The sequence below is a fragment of the Triticum aestivum genome, chromosome 5A (assembly GCF_018294505.1).
Source record: "Triticum aestivum cultivar Chinese Spring chromosome 5A, IWGSC CS RefSeq v2.1, whole genome shotgun sequence".
Classification (NCBI taxonomy): Eukaryota; Viridiplantae; Streptophyta; class Magnoliopsida; order Poales; family Poaceae; genus Triticum; species Triticum aestivum.
In genome coordinates, this window is record NC_057806.1 from 401,103,230 (window position 1) to 401,129,214 (window position 25,985).

The following is a 25,985-nucleotide window of genomic DNA, read 5'->3' on the forward strand; positions in this document are numbered from 1 at the left end:
ATATCATGCTTAGGTGGAATAGATCTAAGTTTCAAAGAATCAACATCAAGAGAAATTCTATCCACGTTCCTAGCCAACTCATCAATCTTAGACAATTTTTCTTCGCTTAATCAAAGCATTGAAACTCTTTTGCAAACTAATAAATTCTTTAATATTAGATTCAAAATCATAGGGCATATTATTATAATTTCCATAAGAATTGTTGTAGGAATTACCATAATTATTAGAGGAATTACTAGGAAACGGCCTAGGATTAAAATTACCTCTATACGCATTATTACCAAAATTGTTCCTACCAACAAAATTCACATCCATAGATTCATTATTATTCTCAATCAAAGTAGACAAAGGCATATCATTAGGATCAGAAGAAACACTCTTATTAGCAAACAGTTTCATACGTTCATCCATCTTTCAACTCAAAACATTGATTTCTTCTATAGCATGCACCTTTTTACTAGTAGATTTTTCAGTGTGCCATTGAGAATAATTAACCATAATATTATCTAAGAGTTTAGTAGCTTCTCCTAAGGTGATTTCCATAAAAGTGCCTCCCGCGGCCGAATCTAGAAGATTTCTAGAAGCAAAATTCAATCCGACATAAATTTTTTGTATAATCATCCAAAGATTCAAACCATGTGTGGGCCAATTACGTATCATTAATTTCATCCTCTCCCATGCTTGTGCAACATGTTCATGATCAAGTTGCTTAAAATTCATAATATTGTTTGTAAGAAAGATGATCTTAGCGGGAGGAAAATACTTAGAGATAAAAGCATCTTTGCACTTATTCCATGAATCAATACTATTTTTAGGCAAAGAAGAAAACCAAGTTCTAGCATGATCTCTAAGTGAAAACGGAAATAGCTTCAATTTAACGATATCATTATCCACATCTTTCTTCTTTTGCATATCACACAAATCAACAAAGCTATTCAGATGGGTAGCGACATCTTCACTAGGAAGGCCGGAAAACGGATCTTTCATGACAAGATTCAGCAAAGCGGCATTAATTTCACAAGATTCAGCATCGGTAAGAGGAGCAATCGGAGTGCTAATAAAATCATTATTGTTGGTATTGGAAAAGTCACACAATTTAGTATTATCTTGAGCCATCGTGACAAACAATCCAACACACATGCACACAAGGAGAAAGCAAAAAAGAGACGAACAAAAAGACAGGAGGACGGAAAGAGAGGGCGAATAAAACGGTAAGGGTGAAGTGGGGGAGAGGAAAATGAGGGGCAAATGGCAAGTAATGTAATGCGAGGGATATGAGTTTGTGATGTGTACTTGGTATGCTTGACTTGTGGTAGATCTCCCTGGCAACGGCGCCAGAAATCCTTCTTGCTACCTCTTGAGCACTGTGTTGGTTTTCCCTTGAAGAGGAAAGGGTGATGCAGCAAAGTAGCGTAAGTATTTCCCTCAGTTTTTTAGAACCAAGGTATCAATTCAGTAGGAGACTACACGCAAGTCCCTCGTACCTACACAAACAAATAAGAACCTCGCAACCAACGCGATAAAGGGGTTGTCAATCCCTTCACGGTCACTTACGAGAGTGAGATTTGATAGAGATAATAATAATAAGATAAATATTTTTGATATTTTTATGATATAGATTGAAAGTAAAGATTGCAAAATAAAATAGATGGGAAACTTCTATGATAAAAGATAGACCCGAGGGCCATAGGTTTCACTAGTGGCTTCTCTCGAGATAGCATAAGTATTAAAGTGGGTGAACAAATTACTGTCGAGCAATTGATAGAAAAGTGCATAATTATGAGAATATCTAGGCATTATCATGTATATAGGCATCATGTCCGCGACAAGTAGACCGAAACGATTCTGCATCTACTACTATTACTCCACACATCGACCGCTATCCAGCATGCATCTAGAGTATTAAGTTCATAAGAACAGAGTAATACATTAGGCAAGATGACATGATGTAGAGGGATAAACTCAAGCAATATGATATAAACCCCATATTTTTATCCTCGATGGCAACAATACAATACGTGCCTTGTTGCCCCTGCTGTCACTGGGAAAGGACACCACAAGATTGAACCCAAAGCTAAGCACTTCTTCTATTGCAAGAAAGATCAATCTAGTAGGCCAAACCAAACTGATAATTTGAAGAGACTTGCAAAGATAACCAATCCTACATAAAAGATTTCAGAGAGGAATCAAATATTGTTCATAGATAAACTTGATCATAAACCCACAATTCATCGGATCTTGACAAACACACCGCAAAAAGAGTTACATCAAATAGATCTCCAAGAAGGTCGAGGAGAACATTGTATTGAGATCCAAAGAGAGAGAAGAAGCCATCTAGCTAATAACTATGGACCCGAAGGTCCAAGGTAAACTACGCACACATCATCGGAGGGGCCATGGAGTTGATGTAGAGGCCCTCTGTGATCGATTCCCCCTCTAGCGGAGCTCCGGAAAAGGCCCCAAGATGGGATCTCTTGGGTACAAAAGGTTGCGGCGGTGTAAATAGGGTTTCGTGGCGCTCCTGGATGTTTTTGGGGTATATGAATATATATAGGTGGAAGAAGTAGGTCGGTGGAGCCACGAGGGGCCCACGAGAGGGAGGGCGCGCCCGGGGGGTAGGCGCGCCCCCTGCCTCGTGGACTCCTTGTTGGTTGCTTGACGTCCACTCCAAGTTCCCCGGATCATGTTTGTTCCAAAAATAACTCTCCCGAAGGTTTTATTCCATTTGGATTCCGTTTGATATTCCTTTTCTGCGAAACACTAAAATAGGCAAAAAAAACAGCTATTTGCACTGGGCCTTGGGTTAGTAGGTTATTCCCAAGAATAATGTAAAAGTGTATAAATAAGCCCATTAACATCCAAAACAGATAATATAATAGCATGGAACAATAAAAAATTATAGATACGTTGGAGACATATCAGGGCCCAGAGTAGGCAATGACTAGGGCTGGAGGCCACCGCGGCCGGAGCTCGGTATTGGGGTGCTGGAGGAGAGGACTTCCTTTTGCTGGATGTATTTTATGCCATATGTGTATCCTCCAAATAGGCTTTCACCCCACTTTATATATAAAGCACCAACCGATGATAAACCACGGCCGAACGATACAAGGTGGTGAGGTCGCCCTCTTACAAATCCGATCCCAAGATAGGTTGGAACATGTAGAACGCACGCGACTATGCTACCAACAAAGAGTACAGGAAGATCTAAACACCCCGCCACGCTACAACCTAGACCACCTAAGCTCCACGACAACGCCCTCAAGAGGGAGAACGGCGCCGAGCGTCGCCATTGCCGAGTCCACAACGGACAAAGGTCTTCACCCGAAGCTCTGGCACGGAGAGAAGAACCACGATGACGTCTTCAAGAAGAGTGCGGCACCCATGGGTGTCACCGTCATCGGCACCAAGGCACGAGATTTCGCTCGGCAACTCAGCCGTCACCACGAGACCGCCAAGATGAGCACGGCGATGTCAGATTCCTAGATCAAGATCAGGGCACCACCCCTCCGAGAGAGAAGGCACGCCCGGGCAACCCGTTGTAACCTCTCCCGTTGCCCACGCAACCTGAGAGGAGAGCCACCACCATCGCAATGATGCCCGCCGAAGAGCAAACATGTGGACCTCCATTCAGGGCCGCCGCCCGGGCATCCCTGACGCGGGACACCATACACCACACACATCACAACGCACTCAGCCACAGTAGGAAGAGCGACGACATTCCATCTATTCCTAGCCCGACATCAGTCTCTGAGTCTGGGTAGGTGCCTCCACCGTAGGAGGCACCCACAACCGCGTCCCCAACCAATAACCGATGGACTAGGGGCGAGCCAGCCTCGACCTCTTGGCCAGGCGGGCTCACACGATGCCATGTTCGTGGCCACCGGCGCTGATCCGCATACCGGTGCAACGGTGACACAACCACCACCATCAAGCCCCATACCCACGAGAAACGCCCACGGGCGCAACCCAGACCGAGCCCATCCTCACCTACCCAGGGCTCACCCCGATCTGCCTCGGGTCCAGATCTGGTCTACTCGAGCACAAACCCTAGACCAAAAGCCTCCGCCTCCATGCGTGTGGCCATCACCGGTGCATCACCATTGCCCGCCCAGCCCCGCACGCCGCTGGCTCTGGTCCAGAAGAAGGGAAGGTGCAACCTCTACCCTGCACTACGAGCATGGCCTCGACAGATGCAACACCGCAGCCACACTAGGCCCACTCAGCCCCTCCCCCGGTCAGCACCCGCAAGGCCAACCACGGGCAGAGCACCGCCGCCGCCAGTAACACCGCCGCCGCCGCGCAGCAGGCAGACGCTACCGGCCCTGGCCGCCGCAGCCCGCGCCGCCTGATGACCGACCCCGTCGTCGCACCCAGGCACGCCCCATCCGCCATGCTGCCTGACACGCAGCAGCCACCAGCCCGCCACCGTCGCACTAGAGTGCCGTCGTCGAACTAGGGAGCCACCGCGCCGCGACACCAAACACCCGCATCACGCCCTGCCATGGGAAGGCCGACCCGCGTCGCCCCGCACCCGCGAGAGGACGCCACATCCCCGTCGCCACCGGCTCCAATCGAGCTTAGCTCGGCCGCGCCCCCTGGCGGTAGCGAGGGAGGGTGAGGAGGGAGGAGGAGGACCGACGGCCGAGATCTGGGGATCCCTCCCTGCCGCCACGCGGGTGCGGCGAGGGAGGGAGGGCGGCTAGACATGTATCCTAGTGGGGAGAACCACGGCGTTGCAATTATAATAAGAATTAAATCTCATAATGTAAATCTTCTATCGTGATACCACCTTCGTCCGGGTTTATTAGACCCCCTCTTATTTTGGGCTAAAATTTGACTATAAATTTAACTAATAAAGTTCAAACTATATTTCATAAAAATTATACTGTGAGAAATCCTTTTTAAAATACAAATCCAATAATATAATTTCCGTATCATATAATTTATATTTTGTTAGTTTTGTAGATGATCAAAGTTTGACCCAAAATAGGAGAATGCTCAGTAAACCGGAACAGAGGTAGTATTCCCCGCAATTCCATGCCACTAGTCTCATTTCTGCTAAAAATTCTGTTATGAAAATCCCCGAACCGTTTTTCTAGGGTTCGAGTGGAGAGGCGGCGGCGCACGGGCGATCCCATCTACCTATGGCGTACTCGCAAGTTTCTACCCGTGATCCCTCCTTGATAGCATTGGCTTTTCCTATAGACTCAATGTGATCTTGGATCACTAAAATATAAAATGTAGAGTCTTGAGCTTTGAGCTTGAGCCAATCTTTTCGTCCTTAGTATTTTGAGGGGTCCACTTTCCTCATCCATGCCATGCCATGCCATTCATTGAGCTTTTCCTGAAATATTAATCTTGAAATAGCATTAGCTCAATGAGCTATATGTTGTTAGGAATTACCAAAACCATCTAGGGATAGTTGCACTTTCAGAATCAGCCAGATCAAGGGTACAAGGATGGAGTTATAGAAATGCATCTTGTGCAGGAAGAGAAGTGCCTCTTAAAGCAGTGGTCCAAGCATTACCAGCCTTTTCTATGAGTTGTTTCAAGCTCACTAAAGGCTTATACAAAAAAGTCACGACAGTCATGTCTAAGTATTGGTGGGCTGGGTCACTCGATAAGAAAAAAATGCACTGGCAATCTTGGTCGAAGATGGCTACACCGAAGTCTAAGGGAGGACTAGGTTTCAGAGACCTAGAGTTGTTCAATGATGCAATGCTTGCTAAACAACCTTGGAGGCTGCTGGTTAATCCAGATAGCCTTTGTGCCAGGGTTCTTAAAGGGAGATACTACCCGGAAGGAGATTTTTTACAAGTTGGGTGCCCGGCAAACTCATCTACCACCTGGCGAGCCATCATACAGGGGAGAGAGGCCCTTAAACAAGGTCTGGTTCGGCGGGTGGTGGATGGAAGATGTACAGAAATTTGGCATGATCAGTGGATAAGTGGCACGAAGACTATGAAACCTATTTGCAGGTTATCAGACGAACCTGTCCAGCTGGTGGCGGATCTCATAGATGAGCATACATGTAATTGGAATTCTGGGCTGGTGCGGAGCTTGTTCTTAGCACCAGACGCGGACGCGATACTTAATCTCCCAAGACCGAGGTCGACACAAGGGGATTATTGGGCGTGGGCCTGGGATAGATCAGGAGCGTTTACGGTTTGCTCAGCATATCGAGAACTTAAGGAACGACAACAAAATTCTCAGGGTGTTCCAGGCAGCTCATCGGGCGGTGAAGAGAGTTGGAGATCGTTATGGAAGCTCAGAGTGCAACCTAAAATACGTGTTTTCTGGTGGCGGGTTCTGAAAGGCTTTCTACCAGCCAACGCAGAATTACAGAGGAGGCATGTGAATGAAGATGCTATATGCTTATTGTGCGGGCACGCGGAGGAAACACTGTTACATGCTTTGGTGCAGTGTGTTCATGCTACAACATACTGGGCAGAGGCAGAGAATTTCTTTGGTATCACATTACCGCGGCTGTTCCCGGGAACTTGGACGAGAGGCTTGCTTGATCCTCAGTTTTTGTCCAGAGACAAAGCAGCAATTGCAATAACAGTGATGTGGGCAGGATGGAATAGTAGAAACAAATACACACATGACGAGGTGCAATACCAACCCATGCGTTCAATGGAATTGGTTCAGGAGATGATCAGATCCCTTGATGTTCTAGGCAAGGAAATGATGCATTAGCAGTACCCAAGCGGGCTGTGTGGCGGCCACCTGCTGAAGGAGTTGTCAAGCTGAATACAGACACAACGGTTGAAGTGGCCAGGGGTGAGGCAGGTGGATCAATGATAGCACGAGATGATCAAGGATCCTTCCTTGCAGCCAGATTTAGACACTACCCAGGGACTACCCTCCGCTGATAGGGGAAGCTTTGGCGTGCCGGGACGCGATGGTGTTTGCGATGGAGCAAGGATGGACCAACGTCCAAGTTGAAACAGACTGTCAAGTCTTTGCCAATGAATGGAAAAATAGAAGAGACATGTCTGATGTGGGTCTCATTATCAGAGAGATGAAGGTCTATCTCTCATATTTCCAGGGATTCGAGTTGTATCATATTAGTAGAGAAGCCAATGCTCTCGCTCACAAATTAGCTCGGCATGCTCTGCTTTTAGGCATGGGCGATGTAACTTTCAGTTGTATCCCTGAATTTCTGAGTGACGAGATGCACTCAGACTATGTACGATGGAGGAATGAATAAATGTCGTTAAGGGCCGTACTTCAAAAAAAAAAAGGAAGTAGTAGTACCTATTAGTCAACCAGGCGCGTTAAAAATCTCTCAGGGCCGCAGCTTAATTTTTTAAGAAAACTTCTAACCTATGCATCTTCAAGCATGCTAGTATAATGAACATCATAAAAAAAATTATTCCAAATTCGTAGACCACAACATGCGCCTTGTACGCCGTGCATGGAGTGGAGCTCACATCCGGCGACCCAGCGCACGTCTCGTGTTCAATTTGCCGTGATTAACTGCCGTGGTTAATGGCACGACTGCTGTCTTCCTATTATACATCAGTTATCACGATATTAACTACATGGGCGATTAATATTGCAGGAGTAATTCTTTAATTAATTTCTTATTTAATTTTTTAATTACTTGATTGGACCAACCCCACAACCATTGTGATGATATTGTACATTCCAACAATGTGAGCATAACACAAACCAACCGGTGGTTGCATGGTTAGGTGGATAGTAATATCTCAGTTCATCAAGATTAAAGTTTTGGTTCTCCTATTTATTTCTAAATTTATTTTAGGACTTTCGGTGATGTGCATTTAGTGAGAGAAGACGTTCTCGTCGACTACGAGTTGTCTTTGGTGACTTCATCAATCTCAAGATGATATATCGGCTCGATCTCTCAGAGATGCTCATGAGGTAGGGCGTATGTTCATAGGAATGAGTGTATGCGCGTATATATAAGCTTCCGCGTCTGTATTGTGTTAAAAAAACCAGGAGAGCATACCGAAAATAACTTTTCCTTTTTATAAAACTAACAAGGCATGGAGTGAGCTTTCTTTCTTTTTGGCCACGAAAACACTCGGTGAGTTGACAAAAGCGTCCATTTTACAATTAACATAAAAAACGAGATCAATCTTCATCAATCCACATATGGGCGGACGAAAGTGACAGACTTGGTTGCAAAAAATACGACGTGCTTACAGAATCCCGGATTTAAATTCTGCGACACGGGCACACAGAGAAGCACCATGTGCCAGCGCTCTAAAATTTAAGTCCCAAGAAAAGCTCTAAATTTTGACGAGTTTGGGCGACAACGAAATCCAGCCAGCCAGCCGTACCGATATGCCCTCGATCGGGGTCACGTGGAGACACGCCCAGCGCGGACCAGTCGACCGGAGACAAAGGGGATTTGTACCCTTTCTTTTCCCGTCGCAGACGGGATCCCGCCGCCTGGTTGCTTCTCCGTAACCAATAACGCCGCTACTAAATTATAAAGCTGACGCTCAGATCTCATCTCCCCACCCAGCCCAACCCAACCCAACCCCAGCCCCAGTGGATTCTCCAATCCCCCGCAGAAAAGGGCGCCAGTGCATCCGCTCCCGTTCCCAGCAGCAATCCGTTACCACCAAGGCACAAGATTTAGGAGGACTACTTGCTCAGCTCCACCCATACCAAATCTCCACCCCGCGGCAGCTTCGTGTTGACTCGTCCGTCCTCCTCCCCGGCTCGGGAGCGCCCGTGGGCTTCTCGGATCGGCGGCGCGTCCGCTTTCCGTGCTCGGATCCAAGAAACCAGCTGGGGGCTAGGTTCTTGGATTTGGATCTCCCGCCCGCAATGGCGGCGCTCGTGGAGCTCTTCACGAGATCCTTGTCGTCCTCGACGCCCGTGGACTGGGAGGCGGAGGCCTACCCGGCGTACGGCGACTACGCCGTTCTCCCCATCCTCGTCGCCTTCTTTCCCGCCCTGCGCTTCCTCCTCGACCGGTTCGTCTTTGAGGTAAACTGCCTGGCTGCTCCCCTCTTCGGGTTTTAGTGGTTCATCGGATCCGGAATGCCCGTGCCAAGCTGCAGTTAGTTGCTGGATAAGCATTCCCCCTTGAGTTTCTTGCTTCAGTACAGTCTTTTCCATGGATCAGTTTTCTCATAAAACTGATGTAACTGTGCATGCCCTGACATGTCAATTTGTGTACTGATGTGAGCCTCTGTAACTATGGATCGAATTGTCAATCAACAGATAGAAAGACAAATAGAAGCTAGAAAATACAGCACCATAGCAATAATGTACTGCATTTTGATTGAGATTGTGCTGGATTCGGCTCGATAAAGCTGTGGTCATCGTGACTGCTTTTTGGAAAGTTACCTTCGCTTTAACAAAATAATCAAACCATGGACACGTTTTTAGATGCCACTTGTTTTCCCTCTTGTTTACGGCGGTACTTTTAAACGTCTTCATACTGTGAAGTGTGTGATTCTTTGGGTTCTACTAATATTATTGGTTAAATGGCATGTGAGTAAAATTTGTTGTGCTATATTGCTAGTGAATCGAATGTGAGGAGGGACATGCTACTATCCAAATTTATCTAGAAAATCATAGAACATGTACTGGAAGCTAATAGGGATTAACATTGGGAAATATCATCCTCTCTTACTTTTTGGAATTTTCAACCAGGGGGGGGGGCGGTATTTCCCCACCTTAATTCATTGCCCCACAACAAGGTTTTGCAGCCCATCGCAAGATAGGGTCCAAGTGAACAGGGGCCACAGGGAAGAAGAGATTGAGCAAAAAATAACACGTACCGACAGCACACATAGCAAGGGAGAACAAAGAGGGAAAGCACAACAATGAGCACCGTGTCAGATCCCGCTAGGGATCGACAGGGAATCAAAGTGTATTGAACCAAGAAATCAAGGAAAAAAGTATAAGAACTGAAGAACTAGAGCACTTTTGCATATATGGTGTATGTATCTGTATATTTGATATAAACCAAATTGGCTGAATACAGTTGATCGATGCCCCTCTCTCAGGTTACAAGGCCTTATATAGGCTAGGGAATTACAGTGGCTTAATTTGAAAGTAAAGGAAAGGAAAAAGCAGCAAAAGGGGGAAACAGAGATAGGCATAGATCAGGTGTTCCTCTCATCCTAGCCCTCCAATCTTCTCTCTTATCTTCTCCCACTAGTACCTGATACACTGCCGGTGTAATCACTGTTCCAAATATCGGTCAGTGAACTGCCGATATGGTCAGTTAACTGCTATTCGGACCCTTCCCGATATGAGAACGTGATATTCGAGCCATTAACTGGTAGGCCCAGTTAATTTGTCTGACAAGCTGGTTTTATCAGCTGTCAGGCCGAATTATTGGCCTGCTGCGCATTTTTTAACCCAAAACTGGCCTGTTCCCTCCCTACTTTTCAGTGTGCAGGTCTATGGCCTTCCAGATTGGCTGCAGCATCATCAGAACATCAAGGCAACACTTCTCCGTGTTGCTATGTAGCCTAGGATTGCATATTTAGGCACTTGGTACATTGCATGTTGCTATTAGCCTAGTAGATATAGATATGGCTCTAGTTAACCTACCGATATATGGGTTACCGATAAATTCAGTTAAATGGCGGATTCGTCGATTACTCCGTACTCATCACCTTGCCGATATGGTACCAGTTACCGATATCTTGAACATTGGGTGTAATCTAATGACATCGGCCAGCCGAGAGCAAACCACTACACTGCACCGTCGACACAATCAAAAGGCTCCGCACATCCGAGACTGCACAATGCCGCGACACCACCTGTGTCGTGGGGCACATTCAAAGGGTCATGTGAGGCCGGGACGGCGCCACGGCACCTGTGTGCCACCGGCGTAGTCAAAGGGCATCGCCTAGCAGACCAAACCCGACACTGCCATGACACTGCACCGTTGACGCAATCGAAGGCACCGCACAACCGAGACTGCACAACGCCGTGCACCACCTGTGTTGTGCGTAAATTCAAAAGGTTACGCGAGGCCGAGATGCAGTCGCAACTGCAAGGTCAACTCACCATGTCGACTAGTCGACGAGTCGCAACTGCAGGGTTGAAGAGTAGCTACCCCAGAATGACTCATCGACTCGAAAACCTTGCCGAGACGACGCCACGGCACCTGTGTGCCACTGGCGTAGTCGCAGGGCATCGCCTACCACCGTCGACCCCAGACCAGCCACATCACCACCACCCGCCCCGACCCACAACCACCAACCTCAAACATCCTCTCTTATTTAACTTAGCTGCAGCATTGCTCTTGAATCTATCTTGACTTAGGTTTACTGCTATTTCCCTCTTAACTAAGCTCAAACTTAACAAGTTGCTTCAAATGTAAATTGCAGAGTGATTATTTCTTGAGGCACTGACTTGATTATATTTCCAGTTTATGGCTTCCTTGCGTACAAAATTTTGAAAACAATGGAGCCCCCTCCAGACTCCAGTAGAGATCAGTGGATCCATTTGTGGTTTAGCAATTGCTGATGCAATAGTGGTTCAATTTTTTTATCTAACATGGTTGCAGTATGTATTATTACCAATATAATATATGATTACGCCCATCCACCATTGTAGTACATGCAGTAACTCATGTTGACATGAAAAGTAAGTCCTATTTTGATTTTTGACTCTAAATTGTCTACTGCAAAGAGAGGGGAACTGAAATAAGCCAGAACAGACCAGTTTTTTGCCAGTTTGTTATATTTGCTGTCATGTCACATTAAAACTGTATGCCGTGAGCAAATCATATGCAAGAATGGTGCAATCACGACTGGGATGGTCATTATGTAGCGTTCATGCTATTCCAGTACGCCCCTACATGCGTATATTATAGTTCTTTCATTTCATTATATTTGCAGATATTAGCAAGAAGACTTATATTTGGAAAAGGATATGACAAGCTTGCTGAAACAGACGAAAGGAGAAAGAAAATCAATAAATTTAAGGAGTCGGCCTGGAAATTTGTTTATTTTCTTTCGGCAGAGGTCCTTTCATTATCTGTAACATACAATGAGCCATGGTTTACAAACACCAGATACTTCTGGGTAGGGCCTGGTGAGCAGCTCTGGCCTGATCAAAAGATGAAGTAAGCAAGAGAAACAAGAAGCTCTTTTATTCTTCACTGCAGCATTGCTTTTACCCAAAAGGCTTCGACCTTAATTTTTCTTTTCTTTCTCCCAGACTGAAGCTTAAGGCTGTATACATGTATGCTGCTGGATTTTACACATATTCCATCTTTGCCCTTCTGTTCTGGGAAACAAGACGCAAGGATTTTGGAGTCTCGATGTCTCACCATGTGGCGACTGTTGTTCTGATTGTTATGTCCTACATTTGCAGGTTTGTACATGAGTGTAATTGCCCTTCTATACGTAATGATACACAGCATTGCCAGGTCTTGATGTTATTGCTATTTCTAAACAGATTATCTCGTGCTGGCTCGGTCATTTTAGCCGTCCATGATGCGAGTGATATATTCCTAGAGATCGGAAAGATGGCCAAGTATAGTAGCTGTGAGGGGCTAGCTGTTGTAGCATTTCTACTTTTTGTGGCTTCTTGGATCCTTCTTCGGCTAATAATTTTCCCTTTCTGGATCCTGAGAAGCACAAGGTAAACATTTGCTACAGCTTGTAGGTTGCTGTGGTGTCTGGTGCCACTCCGACTTTTTAACTCTACTAACATTTATATCGCGTTTTATTGATTGATTTGATGCTCTCGTGTCTTTTTCAGCTATGAAGTAGCTGTGATCCTTGACAAGGAGAAAAAAGAATTTTACAGCTCCGTATACTACTATCTTTTCAACAGTCTCCTGTTCTCACTTCTAGTCCTTCACATATATTGGTGGGTACTGATTTACCGAATGCTAGTCAAACAAATCCAATCCAGAGGACGTGTTGGTGACGATGTTCGATCCGGTCAGCTATTTGTCTTGCCCATTTTCTCGTTGTTAAATCTGTTTTCTTTCGCATCAGCATATTGATTTCTTATAAGCCACCTGCTATTAAACAGATTCTGAGGGTGAAGAAGACCACGAAGATTAATCTGTAGGTTGCTGGATGTTTAACTGAAGAATTATATAATGTGTTCCCTACAGGATGATACATCCATCACCCTAGCCACTGATTTCACTAGACCGGATCAATCTTTGTGTCAAACATGGCAGCCACAATTTGCAGGAGTTGGTACTACAGCTACTTGTGCTATCATATACAAAGTTGGTGTATATTTGCCCTGGATCCGTATTTGTATAAAAGAGAGCACAATAAGTTTGTTCAGTCTAGGAAGGATTAGTTGATTCATGATGCATTGACGTCGTTGTGTAATATGCGGTGGTAACTCAGTTTGCAACTTGGTGTATCTTGCATTGTAATGGTAATCTGGATAAGAAGTTCCAAAGAAACTTTCAACATTCTTAGAGCATCTCCAGCAGTTACCCAATAAGCATCTCCAGCTGCTCCATCAAGTTTTTTGGGGTTTCTTTATGTGCTGCTTTTGCAACTTCCGAATAAACCCATCCCCAATAATTTGATTTTTTTCTAGTTCTCTTTGCACTTGCATATAAACACAGACATCTTCATTTTATCATCGTAAGGATTCAAGTTCAAATAATTATGTTTCAGTTCCAAACCCACAATTTATGAAATTTAGATTTGAATCTCCATGACCTTTGAAATTGTACCTATATTTATTTAGTTCTAAAATTACCCATCCAAACATCTTATTTACATCTTGGCACGTGATGTTTACTTGGAGCCTTGTTTTGCATGACTGGTCTCGTTTCATCCCAAACTTCACCAAGGTTTCTGTATCAGGGACTGAAAACTGCCTTGCCTGCCAGCATATGCTATGGCCGACAGATCAGGCAGTTGGTTTCATCCCTCGTAGCGGAAAGCTGGAATGTTAACTGGAAGCCTGTGCTCTTGCATGTGGTGTGTTTATCTAGTGCAAGTCAACGGCTCACAAGGCAAGTTGAGGTTTTAGGAAAAGACAAATGTAGAGTTGAGGCCGTTTCATTCCTTTCCAGTTTCGTTTGGAAGGCCGTTTCATCATTTTGTCTGTTCATTTTTTTCAGGCACCTGCTATTGTCTATATCTGTAGCTTAATAATATCAATAATGTTACATGTCTGAGTATCTTAGTTTAATTTATCTATTTTCGTACTCAAGGGGAGTTCGTTTCTTTAGATGAGCCAACTCAATGCAGTTCTATGAGACTAGATGGCCTAGTTTTCGTTACTTATTGTTTATAACTTCTTGGCTGGGGCAATGCATTGAATTTTGTCTGGTGCTGGAACTCTTATTTACCAAGGAGAGTGCAGAACTTTATGTATGCCTAATGCCTTGTCAATCACAATAGTAAATTTAGTACAACATGAGTACAAATCATAAGTAGTAGTACAGACGTAGAAACCTGCTAAGGCCGCGCTTGGAATCGGTGTAAATAAATACAGGTGTATTTTTCTTACGAGTGTATCTTACCGGCCAGTAGTGATTTGCAGGTGGAAACGAAAACGACGGCCGGTGGCCTGTAACTTTTACAAGTGTATTCAAAGTAGAAACGACATTCCAAACAGAGCCTAATGGTCCTACATAACTCTGTAATGTAAATTGACCTCCAAGACCTATATTTAGTTCTAAAGTAAAATTTCAACCCATCTAAACGTCTTATTTACATCTTGTCATGCGATGTTTTACTTAGGACTTTGTGTTTGCATGACTGATCTCATTTCATCCTAAACTTCACCAGGGTTGTACAGGAACATCTTGTTTCTGTACAAGGGAGTTAGTTTCATCCCTCATAGCACAAAGCTGGAATGTTAACTGAAAGCCAGCACGCTTGCATGTGGTGTGTGTTTAATTAGGGTAACTCTATGCAGACAAGGCATGTTGAGGTTTTAAGAAAAGACAAAAGGGCAGAGTGGAGGTAGTTTTGTTTGGAAGACTATTTCATCACGAACACTTGATACAAAATCTGCTTCAGTACACTCTCCCTTTCTAAAAGTTTAAGAGGGTAATTATGTCTTTTTGCTAATCACCCTCTAATGAAGATTTAAATGTGTTGGCCTGCTCCTGATCCAAATCATATCTGGCCCAAAGCAAGCATGGACAGGTCGTTCGACAAACTATTGGTATGCTACAAACATACGGGTTAGAGCATGGTTAATAATATAGCCATAGACTTGCGAACCATGCCTCATGGGCAAGATGACTAAGACTCCGTTCTCCGGAACAATGGAGCGAGCCACTGACTTATTGAAAATAATACATACTGATGTATGCGGTCCGATGAGTGTTGAGGCTCGCGGCAGATATCGTTATTTTCTGACCTTCACAGATGATTTGAGCAGATATGAATATATCTACTTAATGAAACATAAGTCTGAAACATTTGAAAAATTCAAAGAATTTCAGAGTGAAGTGGAAAATCATTGTAACAAGAAAATAAAGTTTCTACAATCTGATAGTGAAGGTGAATATTTGAGTTATGAGTTTGGTCTTCATTTGAAACAATGTGGAATAGTTTCGCAACTCACGCCACCTGAAACATCACAGCGTAATGATGTGTCCGAATGTCGTAACTGTACTTTATTAGATATGGTGCGATCTATGATGTCTCTTACCGATTTACCACTATTGTCTTGGGGTTATGCTTTAGAGATGGCCGCATTCACGTTAAATAGGGCACCATCTAAATCCGTTGAGACAACACCATATGAACTGTGGTTTGGCAAGAAACCTAAGCTGTCGTTTCTTAAAATTTGGGGCTGTGATGCTTATGTGAAAAAGTTTCAACCTGATAAGCTCGAATCCAAATCGGAGAAATGCGTCTTCATAGGATACCCAAAGGAAACTGTTCGGTACACCTTCTATCACAGTTTCGAAGGCAAGAAATTCGTTACTAAGAATGGATCCTTTCTAAAGAAGGAGTTTCTCTCGAAAGAAGTGAGTGGGAGGAAAGTAGAACTTGATGAGATAATTATACCTTCTCCCGAATTGGAAAGTAGTTCATCACAGAAATCAGTTCCAGTGATTCCTACACTAATTAGTGAGGAAGCTGATGATGATGATCATGAAGGAAATATGCCCTAAAGACAATAATAAAGTTTTTATTTATATTTCCTTATATCATGATAAATGTTTATTATTCATGCTTGAATTGTATTAACCGGAAACTTAGTACATGTGAGAATACATAGACAAACAGAGTGTCACTAGTATGCCTCTACTTGACTAGTTCGTTAATCAAAGATGGTTAAGTTTTCTAACCATAGACATGAGTTGCCATTTGATGAACGGGATCACATCATTAGAAAATGATGTGATTGACTTGAACCATCCGTTAGCTTAGCACTATGTGAAGGAAATATGCCCTAGAGGCAATAATAAAGTTGTTATTTATATTTCCTTATATCATGATAAATGTTTATTATTCATGCTAGAATTGTATTAACCGGAAACTTAGTACATGTGTGAATACATAGACAAACAGAGTGTCACTAGTATGCCTCTACTTGATTAGCTCGTTAATCAAAGATGGTTAAGTTTCCTAGCCATAGACATGAGTTGTCATTTGATGAACGAGATCACATCATTAGAGAATGATGTGATTGACTTGACCCATCCGTTAGCTTAGCACTATGATCGTTTAGTTTATTGCTATTGCTTTCTCCGTCACTTATACATGTTCCTATGACTATGAGATTATACAACTCCTGAATACCGGAGGAACACTTAGTGTGCTATCAAACGTCACAATGTAACTGGATGATTATAAAGATGCTCTACAGGTGTCTCCGATGGTGTTTTGTTGAGTTGGCATAGGTCAAGATTAGGATTTGTCACTCTGATTGTCGGAGAGGTATCTCTGGGCCCTCTCGGTAATGCACATCACTATAAGCCTTGCAAGCAATGTGACTAATGAGTTAGTTGCAGGATGTTGCATTACGAAACGAGTAAAGAGACTTGCCGGTAACGAGATTGAACTAGGTATTGAGATACCGACAATCGAATCTCAGGCAAGTAACATACCGATGACAAAGGGAACAACGTATGTTGTTATGCGGTTGGACCGATAAAGATCTTCGTAGAATATGTAGGAACCAATGTGAGCATTCGGGTTTCGCTATTGTTTATTGACGGGAAGTGAGTCTCGGTCATGTCTACATAGTTCTCAAACCCGTACGGTCCGCACGCTTAACGTTCGATGACGATCAGTATTATGAGTTTATGTGTTTTGATAAACCGAAGGTAGTTCGAAGTCCTGGATGTGATCACGGACATGACGAGGAGTCTCGAAATGGTCGAGACATAAAGATTGATATATTGGAAGGTTATATTCGGACACCGGAAAGGTTCCGGGGGTCACTGGATAAATACCGGAGTACTGGGGAGTTACCGGAACCCCCAGGGGGGTCAACGGGCCTTCATGGGCCTTAGTGGAAATAGAGGGCAGCAAGGGAGCTGTGGGGCGCGCCCCCTAGGCCCAAACCGAATTGGTTTAGGGCTTGGGGGGGGGGCTCTTTCCTTCTCCCCTCCTCCTCTTTCCTCCCCCTCCTAGTTGGACTAGGAAAGGGGGAACCTACTCCTAGTAGGAGTAGGATTCCCCCCTTGGGGCGCACCCTATGAGGCCGCCGCCCCCTCCCCTTGCTCCTTTATATATGGGGGCAGGGGAGCACCCTATAACACACAAGTTGACATTGTTTAGCCATGTGTGGTGCCCCCCTCCACCATAATCCACATCGGTCATATCGTTGCAGTGCTTAGGCGAAGCCCTGCACCGGTAGCTTCATCATCACCGTCATCACACCGTCGTGCTGATGAAACTCTCCCTCGACACTCAGCTAGATCTAGAGTTGGCGGGACGTCACCGAGCTGAACATGTGCAGATCGCGGAGGTGCCGTACCTTCGGTGCTAGGATCGGTCAGATCGTGAAGATGTACGACTACATCAACCGCGTTGTCATAACGCTTCCGCTTACGGTCTACAATGGTACATGGACAACACTCTTCCTCTCTCGTTGCTATGCATCACCTAGATAGATCTTGCGTGTGTGTAGGAAATTTTTGAAATTACTGCATTCCCCAATAGTGGCATCCGTGCCAGGTCTATGCGTAGATGTTATATGCACGAGTAGAACACAAAGGAGTTGTGGGCGTGGGTATATACATATTGCTTGCCGTCACTAGTTGATTCTTGATTCAGTGGTATTGTTGGATGAAGCGGCTCAGACCAACATTACGCGTACGCTTACGCGAGGCTGGTTCTACCGACGTGCTTCGCACACAGGTGGCTAGTGGGTGTCAGTTTCTCCAACTTTAGTTGAATCGGATTCAATGAAGATGGTTCTTTCTGAAGATAAAAAAAATTGCTATACTGCGTTGTGGTTTTTGATGCGTAAGTAAGAACGGTTCTTGCTCAGCCCGTAGCAGCCACGTAAAACTTGCAACAACAAAGTAGAGGACGTCTAACTTGTTTTTGCAGGGCATGTTGTGATGTGATATGGTCAAGACGTGATGAGATATAAATTCTTGTATGAGATGACCATGTTTTGTTGAAGTTACCGGCAACTGGCAGGAGCCTTATGGTTGTCTCATTATTGCATAAGATGCAAGCGTCATGCAATTGCTTTACTTTATCGCTATGCGATAGCAATAAAAGCAATAGTTGGCGAGACGACCATGTGACAACACATTGATAAAGATCAAGATGATGGAGATCATAGTGTCATGCCGGTGACGATGGAGATCATGATGGTACTTTGGAGATGGAGATCAAAGGCACAAAATGATGATGGCCATATCATGTCACATATTTTGATTACATGTGATGTTTATCTTTTATGCTTCTTATTTTTCTTAGTACGGCGGTAGCATTATAAGATGATCTCTCACTAAATTTCAAGGTATAAGTGTTCTCCCTGAGTATGCACCGTTGCGATAGTTCATCGTGCCGAGACACCACGTGATGACCGGGCGTGATAAGCTCTACGTTCACATACAACGGGTGCAAGCCAGTTTTGCACACGCAGAATAGTAGGGTTAAACTTGACAAGCCTAGCATATGCAGATATGGCCTGGGAACACTGAGACCGAAAGGTTGAGCGTGAATCATATAGTAGATATGCTCAACATAGTGATGTTCACCATTGAAAACTACTCCATCTCACGTGATGATCGGACATGGTTTAGTTGATATGGATCACGTGATCACTTAGATGATTAGAGTGATGTCTATCTAAGTGGAAGTTCTTAAGTAATATGATTAATTGAACTTAAATTTATCATGAACTTAGTCTTGATAGTATTTGCATATCTATGTTGTAGATCAATTGCTCGCGTATAGCTTCCCAGTTTTATTTATGATATGTTCCTAGAGAAAACTATGTTGAAAGATGATAGTAGCAATGATGCGGATTGGATCCGTGATCTGATAATTATCCTCGTTGCTGCACAGAAGAATTATGTCCTTGATTCACCGCTAGGTGACATAACTATTGCAGGAACAAATGCAGACGTTATGAACGTTTGACAAAGCTCGGTATGATGACTACTTCATAGTTTAGTGCACCATGCTTTATTGCTTAGAACCGGGACTTCAAAAATGTTTTTGAACGCCATAGAGCATATAAAATGTTCTAAGAGTTGAAATTGGTATTTCATGCTCATGCCTGTGTCGAGAGGTAGGAGACGTCTGACAGTACTTCGCCTACAAGATGGTGGAGAATAGCTCAACCAGTGAGCATGTGCTCAGATTGTCTGGGTACTATAATTGCTTGAATCAAGTGGGAGTTAATCTTCCAGATAAGATAGGAATTGACAAAGTTCTCTAGTCACTATCACCAAGTTACTAGAACTTAGTGATGAACTATAATATGCAAGGGATGACAAAAGTAATTCCCAAGCTCTTCGCGATGCTGAAATCGACGAAGGTAGAAATCAAGAAATAGCATCAAGTATTGATGGTTAACAAGACCACTAGTTTCAAGAAAAGGAAAAAGGGAAAGAAAGAGGAACTTCAAAGAAGAATGGCAAGCAAGTTGCTGCTCCCATGAAGAAGCCCAAAGCTAGACCCAAGCCTGGAACTGAGTGCTTCTACACAAAGAGGAAATGGTCACTGGAAGTGGAACTGCCCTAGATACTTGGCGGATAAGAAGGATGGCAAATTGAACAAAAGTATATTTGATATACATGTTATAGATGTGTACTTTACTAGTGTTTATAGCAACGGGAGTAGTAACTCGAAATGGGAGTTGCAAAATAAACAGAGACTAGTTAAGGGCGAGGTGATGATGTGAGTTGGAAGTGATTCCAAGGTTAATAAGATCACCATCGCACACTCCCTTTACCTTCAGGATTAGTGCTAAACCTAAAATAAATGTTATTTGGTGTTTGCGTTGAGCATAATATGATTGGATCATGTTTATTGCAATACGGCTATTCATTTGAGTCAAAGAATAATTGTTATTCTGTTTACATGAATAAAATCTTCTGAGGTCATACGCCCAAGGTGAATGGTTTATTGAATCTTGATCGTAGTGATACACATATTCATAATATTGAAGCCAAAAGATGCAAAGTTAATAATGATAGTGCAACTTATATGTGGCACTGCCGTTTAGGTCATATTGGTGTAAAGCGCATGAAGAAACTCCATGCTAATGGGCTTTGGGAATCACTTGATTATGAATCATTTGATGCTTGTGAACCATGCCTCGTGGGCAATATGACTAAAACTCTGTTCTCCGGAACAATAGAGCAAGCAACTGACTTATTGGAAATAATACGTACTGATGTATGCAATCCGATGAGTGTTGAGGCTCGCGACGGGTATCGTTATTTTCTGACCTTCACAGATGATTTGAGCGGATATGGGTATATCTACTTGATGAAACATAAGTCTGAAACATTTGAAAAGTTCAAAGAATTTCAGAGTGAAGTGGAAAATCATCGTAACAAGAAAATAAAATTTCCGTGATCTGATCATGGAGGAGAATATTTGAGTTACGAGTTTGGTCTTCATTTGAAACAATGCGGAATAGTTTCACAACTCACGCCACTTGGAACACCACAACGTAATGGTGTGTCCGAACGTCATAACCGTACTTTATTAGATATGGTACGATCTATGATGTCTCTTACCGATTTACCACTATCATTTTGGGGTTATGCATTAGAGATAGCTGCATTCACGTTACATAGGGCACCATCTAAATCCGTTGAGATGACACCGTATGAACTATGGTTTGGCAAGAAACCTAAGCTATCGTTTCTTAAAAATTTGGGGTTGCGATGCTTATGTGAAAAAGTTTCAACCTGATAAGCTCAAACCCAAATCGGAGAAGTGCGTCTTCATAGGATACCCAAAAGAAAATGTTGGGTACACCTTCTATCACAGATCCGAAGGCAAGATCTTTGTTGCTAAGAATGGATCCTTTCGAGAGAAGGAGTTTCTCTCGAAAGAAGTGAGTGGGCGGAAAGTAGAACTTGATGAGGTAATTGTACCTACTCCCTTATTGGAAAGTAGTTCATCACAGGAATCAGTTCCAGTGATTCCTACACCAGTAAGTGAGGAAGCTAATGATGATGATCATGAAATTTCTGATCAAGTTACTACCGAACCTCGTAGGCAACCAGAGTAATATTCGCACCAGAGTGGTACGATAATTGAAAGGATCGGTATAGTTGACTAGAGGGGGGGGGTGAATAGGCAACTAACAATTTTTAGCTTTTCTTTACCAATTTAAACTTTGCATCAAAGTAGGTTGTCTAGATATGCAACGAGGTGAGAAACCTATATGATGCAACAACAAAAAGTACACAAGCAAGCTAAGGATACAACACGAAAAGCTTGCACAAGTAAAGGCACGAGATAACCAAGAGTGGAGCCGGTGAAGACGAGGATGTGTTACTGAAGTTCCTTCCTTTTGAGGGGAAGTACGTCTCCGTTGGAGCGGTGTGGAGGCACAATGCTCCCCAAGAAGCCACTAGAGCCACCGTATTCTCCTCACGCCCTCACACGATGCGAGATGCCATGATTCCACTATTGGTGCCCTTGGAGGTGTTGACCGGACCTTTACAAACAAGGTTGGGGCTCTCTCCACAACCGAATTGGAGGCTCCCAACGAAACCATGGAGCTTCACCACAATGGAATATGGCTCCGGGGTGACCTCAACCGTCTAGGGTGCTCAAACACCCAAGAACAACAAGATCCGGAAGGGATGAGTGGGGTGAATCAAATTTCTCTTGGTGGAAGTGTAGATCTAGGCCTCCTCAACCAATCCCTAGAAAATCAACAAGTTTGATTGGGTAGGGAGAGAGATCGGGCGAAAATGAGATTTGGAGCAACAATGGAGCTTAGGGAAAAGAGGTAGGTCAACTTGGAGAAGAAGACCTCCTTTTATAAGGGGGGAGGACAAACCAACCGTTACCCCTGCTCAGCCCCGCACAGGGCGGTACTACCGCAGGGGTGGGCGGCACTACAGTTGTGGCCAGCGGTACTGCCGCGCAGTACGACGGGAGCGAGGACCTAGACCCAGGGCGGTACTACCGCGGTGGTAGGAACGGTACTACCACCTAGGAGCGGTACTACCGCCCCTACTGCCGCAGCAAGTGCCGCAAAACCCGACACGAAAGGAGAGACCTCGAGTCGAGGCGGTAGGAGCACGGAGCCGCAACGGTACTACGACTAAGAGCTCCAAGCGGTACTACCACGCTAGGGAACGGTACTGCCGCTTCTAGCTCTCGAGCGGTACTACTGCTGGGGTTCCCGGTACTACCGCTGGGACCAGACCACAGGGAGAAGGCAGCAAGGGAGCCTTCAACGAAACGGAAAAGCTCAGAGGGTGCACAAGGGATGTGTACGTGTTAATTCCATCCTAGCCTCACCAATGCGGACCCCCTCTTAACAGTACGGCTTTCCTATGACTCAAATCCACCGAAAAGAAATGTAGACAAACGCCGTCTTCAATAGTCTTCGAGGGGGACAAAAATCATCTTGTGCCTAGTGATGAAACGTCTGAAATACTCAAGGCACACGATTAGTCCGCAAAAGCATTGTCATCAATCGCCAAAACATCTTAGGGATAAATATGCCCTTACAATCTCCCCCTTTTTGGTGGATTGATGATGATACGGGATTTGCACAAAGGGGAAAATATAGGACATAAGCAAACCCCACATCTCTAAAATATAGACGGGCTCCCCCTAGATGTGTGCTATCTAGATAAGTGATTTGGACTGCATGGCGCACATACTAGGATCAACACTTGATGCGGAGCATCCCAAGGCCATCCCCATGGACCTACCTACATCTCCCACGACACCACTTGGACCCATGACAAGAGCCCGTGCGAGAACCATCGAGAACGAGGTTAACTCTCTCCTTGTTGAACTTCCCTTTGACCCACGTGAGACATGGCTACTACCTCAATCGGAGTTGCTTTGTGTGCTTAGGTACCATATAAGCAACCAAGGAGATGGAACGGTGCAAGATGGACATCAAGAGCGTGGAGACATTCTGCCCAGCCCTGAAGGACCGGAACAACCGCCCGACCACCGCCCGGGCGGAACAACCGGCCGACTACCGCCCAACAACCGGTCTACCTTCTGTGATCGAGCGGTGCAAGGCCGGCACTACACCGGATGTACCGGTAACTACCAAAAGATCGGTACTGCCGCCCCGACAACCAGTACAACCGCTGGCCCCTTCAACGTCCATCTCCGCAAGCCAGTGCCAGACCTCCCAGCGGAACTACCGCCTTCCAGGACCGGTACTTCCGCCATGCATGAGCTCCCAGCGGAACAACCGCCCCCTTAACCGGTACTACCGGCCCTACCTGCGCGCAGTCACTTGGGCCAAGGCCCGTGTACCCTTTCATTACCTAGACTATAAATACTCTACCCCGTACAACTTTCTAGGGCTAGCATTGGTTTAGCTCATTTGAGAGATAGAGCATTGCTCATCCATATAGGATCTACTCCACGAGAGAGACCGCGGCCCCTCTACGGAGAAGATCCACATTGGATTCAAGACCCCTTTACGGGAAGATCCCCTTGTGGATTCAAGACCTCCTCACGGAGAAGAACCGGTTACCGTGTATCGTCCCTAGTTGTGCGTGGATTCGTGTATCGTCCTATGTACTCAAGGATCTAGCCCATGTGTGACTTATTCGTGTCGGTATAGTGTTTTCCTTCCGTTCATCCTCGTGTTCTTCGTGTTCTTCGCGGGATTCCGCTCCTATTGTGAAAGATCGGGCCACTAGGGTTCTACCCTACATCCTCTTGGTATCAGAGCAAGGTTGATCACGATTTCGGAGCCTCCCCGTTGTGTTTCTAGCCTAATTTTGTTGTTTTTCGTCCTAATTCAAAAATCCCCACCAAAAATAGCCCTGAATTTTTTTTGTGATTTGTTGGTGTGTTGATGTTTTGTTGGATCTGATCCGTGGATTTGCTTGGTTTCAAGTGGATCTAGCATCTCCCCATTTCTCTCCACATTCCATCCTTGAAATCGCTCGAATTTCGACAACGAAATCATCCCTTTCCGTCCCAAAAACCCATCCCCGATCCAGATCTTGCGATTTTCCCGACCCCAGCGGTACTACCGCCCCCACGAGCGGAACTACCGCTAAGGCACCAACCGGTACCACCGCCTTCACAAGCGGTACTACCGCGCCACCCAGTTTCAGTTGAAACTGACTGGCATCTTTGCCAACCACTTATACACCATCACCACTTCCGCATACTACCCCCTTTGTGCCCGTTTCGCACTCCGACACATGTTGCCACTTCGAGGTTTGAGAATTTGAGTTGCGGTACCGTATCCTTTTGTGTTTCGGCTATTTAGGTACGGTTCGAGATCGACACCACCGCCGGTCATCTTCGCCACGGATGTGTCATCAACAACGACCACCTCGACTACATCGTGGTATTCGTGCCACCATTTTGACACCATACCGGAAGCAAGACCGGTAACCTCATCTTGGTATTGGACACATCACTCTTGCCATTACATTGATAGCCATCATAGCCTTACTCATCTGCGTTGCTTACCCATCGAGACTAGCCATTGAGTATTGCCGGCAATGAGACTTGTGCACATTAGTGATCATACTTCCCATAGCATACATACGTCATTGTTGCCTATATTGGTATCATCTCTTGTGTCACCAAATTGTCATCGCATACTAACTTGCTATCTTGGTTTGTCAAGCATTGCATGAGAAAAGAGCTCAAACATCAAAGAGCCAAACAAGCTTTTAAGCAAAGAGGAAAGATAAGCAAAGAGCTTTTAAGCAAGAACCATAGCACTATACAACATTAAGATTGTCATACTCGATCATCTTGGATCGTATCACAGCCACACCTTGCATACAAAATATTTGGGATAGAAGTCGTTGCATTTTTGCTAAGTAGGTTGTGCACAAGTTCTTGTATCTGCCTATCGTGCAATCGTGCTAGCGTCTCTCTAGTGTTGTGCAACAAGAGCATTTTTGTGGATTCCACACTTTGGCTCACTCTTGGTTGCACAACCCCACTTATCTTTTTGCGCGTGTGTTTCTGTGTACCTTATATGCTTGGTCTACTTGTTACATTGCATCTTGCGAATCTTTTCCAACATTATTGAAGCTCACTTACAAATTGCATCAATTTTTTGTGCCACCATCCTAACCAAGCTCCACCATAAGCTTTTACTTGTGTAGGTGTGAGAAACCGACGAGAATTCGTACCAATTGGGCTATTTCCTTGTCCTACATTGGAGTGATCATCGATTCACCTTCAACTTCGGTCAAGGTACATTTGGTATTCGTTCTTCTCTTTCTACCACTCACATTTGTCTTGGAATGATGGATAGGCCAAGTACTTCTACCAATCCACTCTTCATGGAGCAAGATGACGACATGAACTCCTTCGTCACCAAGAGTCACCTCTTTGGTGCACAACGTGCTTTACATCAAGAGCAACAAGCTATGAGTGAATGCATCGACAACCTTGCCGCCGACT

At 44.7% G+C, this 25,985-nt stretch overlaps 1 protein-coding gene across 1 annotated transcript; it reads left to right on the forward strand.

Annotated features, from left to right (window-relative positions):
• The first annotated feature begins 8,483 nt into the window (after nucleotides 1-8,483).
• LOC123103619 (ASC1-like protein 1) lies at nucleotides 8,484-13,399 on the forward strand. Its single transcript, XM_044525263.1, has 6 exons — nucleotides 8,484-8,970; nucleotides 11,850-12,076; nucleotides 12,172-12,327; nucleotides 12,412-12,597; nucleotides 12,718-12,902; nucleotides 12,997-13,399. The coding sequence occupies exons 1-6, from the start codon at nucleotides 8,809-8,811 to the stop codon at nucleotides 13,026-13,028; spliced, it is 948 nt and encodes a 315-aa protein (XP_044381198.1). The 5' UTR covers nucleotides 8,484-8,808; the 3' UTR covers nucleotides 13,029-13,399.
• The last annotated feature ends 12,586 nt before the right edge of the window (nucleotides 13,400-25,985 follow it).

What these genes read in the sequence shown, in the direction of transcription:
- LOC123103619 (XM_044525263.1), top strand. Translation starts at nt 8,809, where the DNA reads ATGGCGGCGCTCGTGGAGCTCTTCACGAGATCCTTGTCGTCCTCGACG. An exon ending in GTTATGTCCTACATTTGCAG is followed by an intron (nt 12,328 to 12,411) that starts GTTTGTACATGA and finishes ATTTCTAAACAG; the next exon opens with ATTATCTCGTGCTGGCTCGG. An exon ending in TGGTGACGATGTTCGATCCG is followed by an intron (nt 12,903 to 12,996) that starts GTCAGCTATTTG and finishes GCTATTAAACAG; the next exon opens with ATTCTGAGGGTGAAGAAGAC.